The following is a 6,082-nucleotide window of genomic DNA, read 5'->3' as shown; positions in this document are numbered from 1 at the left end:
AGGGTCGATGAACTTGGGGCTAAGCTTACCCCTCCTATCGAATTTCATCATGCCCTTCATGGGTGATACCCATAGAAATACCCGGTCTCCAACCATGAACTCTAAAGGTCGAACCCTATGATCAACATAACTCTTCTTTCTACTCTAGGCAATATGAAGTCTCTCCTAAATCAAATGAACTTGATCTATCAAATCACCCAGCAAATCCGTGCCCCAAGGCCTAACCTTAAAAACATCAAACCAACCTACTGGGGAATGAAATCTCCTTCCATACAATGCCTCAAAAGAAGTTATCTCGATGCTAGAGTGGTAGCTATTATTATATGCGAACTCTGCCAAAGCTAAGGACTGATCCTACTGATCCCCAAAATTAATAGTACATGCCCGTAATATGTCCTCCAAAACTTGGATAGTCCTCTTTGATTGACCAACTGTCTAGGGTGGAATGTTGTGCTAAGTTCAACCTGGATACCCAAATCTCTCTAATTAGATCTCCAGAAATGAGAGGTGAACTGAGTACTATAGTTTAAAATGATAGATACTGGCAGCCCATACAATCGGAAAACCTCTCAAATGTAAATCTAAGCCAACCTCTATGAAGTGAAGACAGTTTGTACCGATAAGAACTGAGCAAATTTGGTCAATTGATGTACAATGACCCAAATAAAATCAAAGCCCTGGGATGTATGTGGTAAACCCACTATAAAGTCCATAGCTATCCTCTCCCACTTTCACTCTGAAATGGGTATTCGCTGGGTCAAACCACCTAGCCTCTAATGCTCGAACTTAACCTGCTAATAGTTCAAGCACTTAAATACAAAAGTTGAAATATCCCGCTTCATCCTACACCACCAATAATGCTATTGTAGCTCACGATACATCTTTATTGCATCAAGATTAATTGAATATGTAGAACAATGTACCTCCTCAAGAATCAGTCTGAGTAAATCTCCAACTCTAGAAATATTGATATGACCCTCAATCCTCAAAATGCTTTCTGAATCTAAGGTTACCTTCTTAGAATCCCCACTAAGCAACCTATCAAGAATCACCCTCAATTATGGGCTATCAAATTGTTGTGCCCGAATTTGTTCCATCAAAGAAGACCTTATCTCAACATACGCAAGTACCCTCCCTAGCACAACACTATCAAACCGAACCATCTGGTTAGCCAAGAACTGAATGCCCAAAGCTAAAGGCCACTCTTCAACTGATAATAATGCCAAACTCCCCATACTCACTGCCTTCCAGCTCAAAGCATCTGCTACAACATTTGCTTTGCCCTGGTTATAGAGGATAAAGATATCATAGTCCTTCAGTAACTCCAACCACCTGCACTATCTCAAATTAAGCTTCTTTCTAGATGAAGATATACTAAAGAATATAATGATCAGTGTAGATCGCACAATGGGCGCCATACAAGTAATGCCTCCAAATCTTCAATGCAAAGAATTCTACCTCCAACTCCAAATCATGCGTAGGGTAGTTACGCTCATGCACCTTTAGCTATCTGGAAGCATATGAAATAACTCTACCCTACTATATCAGAATGCAACCCAAGAAAACACCTAAAGCATCACAATACGCTATAAATCCCTGGCCCCTCAACAGGAAGAGTAAGAATCGGAGATGAAGTCAACAAGGCCTTGAGCTTCAGAAAGCTTGCCTTACACTCGTCAAACCAATAGAAATGAACATTCTTCTAAGGTAATCTGGTCAAAGGCGCTTCTATAGAAGAGAGACCCTGCACAAACCATCGGTAATATCTGCCAACCCCAATGAAATATCGAACCTCAATTGGAGAAGTGAGCCTAGCCTAATCATGAACTAATGTTATCTTTGCTGAATCTACCATAATCCCATCCTTGGACACCACGTGACCCAAGAATGGCACAGAATCAAGCAAAAATTCACACTTAGTGAATTTGTCATGCAAATTCTAATCTCATAAGGTTTGAAGTAATATCCTCAGGTGCTGCTCATACTACTCTCTTCTCCCAGAGTATACTAGGATGTCATCAATGAATACATTAATGAAGGAGTCCAAGTAGGGTCTGAACACATGGTTGATCGAATCCATGAATACTATAGGGGCATTAGTCAACCTAAAAGACATGACTAGGAACTGATTGTGGACGTATCGAGTCCTAAAAGTAGTCTTAGGGATATTTACCTCCCTAATTATCAACTCGTGATACCCCAATCTCAAGTATATCTTAGAGAACATGGTTGGTCCCAAGAGCTGATAAAATAAATCATCAACACACGACATCAAATACCTATTCTTGATGGTCACCCATTTTAATTGTCTATAATCATTACACATATGCAGGGTACCTTTTCTTCTTCACGAATAGAATAGGAGCACCCTAGGGAGACATGCTGGGCTTGATAAACCACTTACTCAAGAGGTCCTAGAGCAGTACCATTCCTAAACACAATTGAAACCATTTGATATGGTGGAAAAGAGACTCACTGTGTACCAAACTCAACATCAATACCAAAATCTATATCACGCTCAGAAAAAAGACCAGGTAGATTAGTGGGAATAATATTAGGAAACTCCCAAACCACCAAAATAGAATGAACAGAAGGAGTTTCAGCACTAGTTTCATAGACATAAATAAGATTGGCTAGATAACCCTTTCCTATTAACTGCTGAGCCCTGAGGAAGAAGATTACACCATATGGCACATGACTAGATATTTGAGGAATACTGGGTATACACAAGGTAACATTCTTGGAGAAGCAATTCAAAACTGTATGATGTGTAGACAACCAATCCATGCCTAGAATCAAGTCGAAGTCCATCATATCTAACACAATCAAGTCCGGTCTAGTATCATCCCCTAAGATGGCCACCACACAGGATTGATACATTAAATCCACTACTAAAGAATAACCTACAATGGTAGATACATGTATATGCACAACTAATGGATTACAAAAAACATACTATCGAGTAGCATAACAAGCAGACACATACGAATAAGTAGACCCCAGATCAAATAAATTATAGGCGGGCAGATGAGAGATGGAGAATATACTTGTGATGATGGAATTCGATGCCTCCACCTCTGGACTACTCGAAAAAGTATACATGTGGCTAAGTCCACCTCTACAACTGATTCATCCTGCTTGGGGACCACCCCTAGTACCCTGAGAATCACCTCTGCCACCCTTTCTGGGTGGCTGAACAAGGGCCCTTAATCTATTGATCCTATGGACCTTGTTAACCATAGTGTCTGCGATGGCTGATAGTAGGACACTTTCTAGCATCTGCGATGGCTGATAGTAGGAAACTCCTTGATAAAGTGGCTTATCACATCATACTGATCGCACAACTCTCTAAATAAACCTCTCTATGATATTCTAATTAAACCTAAATGACCACCTCGACCTAAATACCTAGAAGTCTGACCATGAGAAGATTGACCTGAAGTTTAGATGCTTTGACCACTGGCATTCGCTAATCTACCATCGTTAAGCTATAAGGCCGCCTGAACCAGCCTACTAGGTGGATACTATTATGGATAGCCTTTTACAAAATAAACCCTACCATGTGACTAGCATCTACTAAAATTGTCTTGATAACGGGACCTCTTATTGCTAACTTTGTAGGCCTCACGATATACAGCCTCAATAGTATAGGCATGATTTACTTTTTACAAGAATAAACAACTTGATACAACCATCTTCTCTGTAGCCAACCTCAAAGAAATAGATAACCCTCTGACAAATCGACGCACCAACTCCTCCTCTCTCGACATAATCACAGTGGTATGCTTAGATGACTTATGGGACTGAGACTCATACTATGTGACTGTCATTGATCCCTGTAACAGTGTTGTTAACTCATATCTTAGCCTTTTCCTCAAACTGCGGGGTACATACTTCTCCAAGAAAGCCTAGGAGAACTAAATCCATGACATCGACGGTGATCCCGTGAGTATGCATCTAAGATAGGACCTCCACCACTACTTTTCTGGCCCATACAACTAGAAAGCAGTGTAATCAACCCTATGGGAGTTCATTAACCTAAGGTTATGCAACATCTTGTGGGCATTCTCACCTGTACGATGAATCACCAGATCGGGAGATATAGTAGTAGGCTGTGGGACTAGGGCCGGATCATACTATGCCCTAACCTGGCCTGAAGTTTGTTTCTTCTCTCAAACTTTAGGTCCGGGTTAGAGTATCCTGTAATATTGGTGTGGCCATAAATTTGGATGGGGGTTGGGATGGATCTACCGTCACTAGCTTATGCTTAAACTGCTCAACCTCTATATCTGGCTCTGGCACTAGTGTTGTGGACTGGGCTCTGTCCTGGCCTCTTTGTGGACCTCAACCTCTGCCTTGAGCTGCAGCTCTATTTGCAGGTGTAGGAGGTCCTCGTCCACCCTATTTAGATCTTATCCTTGTTATATTAAAAAGAGTGAAACAAATAAGATTTAGAGTTGATAATCAACATTAGCACATGATCATAAACAAAAATAGTGAGTTAATTCCTAATAAATCCCTATAGACTCTCAGAGATTTGATATGAACGTCATCATATTGATCCACGGGACTCTACTTGACACTTTCTCTTATACTGATGAGACCAGTGAACCTAATCTCTGATATCACTCTATCACAACCCGAATCTGGACCAGGATCGAGCCTACCATAACCCCCGAGTAGTCAAGATAGACTAACCCAAAAGCAAAAGTCAAAGATTAATTTAAGATAATTAGTAATAACATAAGAAGGTAGAAGCAAGCAAGAATAATATAACAAAAGAAATAAGGCCAAGGTGTAGATATGAAAATATGATATAAAATATTCAAATAGGCCTAAAAGTGATCAAAACTGATGAACTTATGCAAGACCAAAACTCAGACTTGGTGTCACAAATACAAGAGCTACTATGTACAAAACCTGACATAATATATATAATACAGAGTTGAATGTCCAAAAATATGTGTGTAAGTCAGTACAAAAGTGGGAAAGTGATAAGTCTCTAAACACCAAGATCTCAGAAAAATCCTGACATGCCATAGCTATAGATGATTAGGTGTGAGTTGGGGTGGCTCGAACTGAAAACTGCATCAAAAGGATGTAGAAATGGAGTATAAGTACCAAAATACGGGGTATCTCATCATTTATTCATCTATTAAAAATGATTTTAAATATCGGTGAAGCAACCAAGGTATGTAGCATATAAATAATCATGTATAACTCAAAGTTAGGGAAAAACCCCACCAGAGGCATTAAATTACTAATCTGGAACTCCTGCTTACCAAAAGTACAGCCTCAGGCCCAATAATTCAATAACATAAGTAAGGCAAAACAAATTTATAACCAACCAAGCCAAACAAATAGCGTCCTAAGTTTTAAGTCACCTAAGAGCAATTTCTAAGGATACTAAACTCGACAAACTAGACAAGAAAGAGCCTAAATTAAGGCCTCGATGGCTAAGATCCAAGCTAATTACCCACGATGACCATCAACTCCTATTTTGCTTAAAAGGATATCAACACAAAAATTTACCAATCTGAACATACATTACTATTCAAAATATACGAATTCTAACTGAGTAAATTCTAGAATGAAGAAACCATAGCCTATCTCAAGGTCGAAGCAGCACAAGAACGGCTAAACTGAAGCTTTTCCTTTTCAGCCTGCCTCTGCAAGATACCACTCTACCAAATTATGAAAGAATACATTGCCATAAATAAAATCGAACCCAAAATTGGGTCAAATTTTGACATTGGTATCCATGCACAAAATTAAAAACCAACTTTATCACAAGGTCTCAAATAGCTCAAGGAACTTGTGCCTAAAATATGGGCAAATTCTAAGCACTAGAAGGGCTCAAATCAACTCCACCAAAATCAAGCCCTAGAATGGTTAAAAATGCAAGAAAGTAATGAATTTACACAAGACTTATGAAGGTTTTAGGATAAAAAAGGTCCCAAAATGTCCATGCAAGATTTCACGATACAGGGAAACAAGAATTATTGAAAATGGTCAAGAGGAGCTCTCAAAATTGAGTTTTGATTATGAGGAAATGAGAAGGAAAATAGCCAAAAATGCATAA

The 6,082-nt window shown here is 39.3% G+C and overlaps 1 protein-coding gene across 1 annotated transcript; it reads right to left on the bottom strand.

Moving 5' to 3' along the window:
• Nucleotides 1-2,472: 2,472 nt before the first annotated feature.
• On the bottom strand, nucleotides 2,473-3,240 carry LOC129903671 (uncharacterized). The gene is made up of 2 exons (XM_055979215.1): nucleotides 3,159-3,240; nucleotides 2,473-2,903 (listed from the first exon to the last, which is right to left on the bottom strand). Exons 1-2 carry the CDS (start codon nucleotides 3,238-3,240, stop codon nucleotides 2,473-2,475), a joined length of 513 nt encoding a protein of 170 aa, XP_055835190.1.
• Between the last annotated feature and the right edge of the window lie 2,842 nt (nucleotides 3,241-6,082).

The sequence above is a fragment of the Solanum dulcamara genome, chromosome 9 (genome assembly GCF_947179165.1).
Source record: "Solanum dulcamara chromosome 9, daSolDulc1.2, whole genome shotgun sequence".
In the NCBI taxonomy this organism is placed as follows: domain Eukaryota; kingdom Viridiplantae; phylum Streptophyta; class Magnoliopsida; order Solanales; family Solanaceae; genus Solanum; species Solanum dulcamara.
This window is presented reverse-complemented; position numbering and strand designations above follow the sequence as displayed.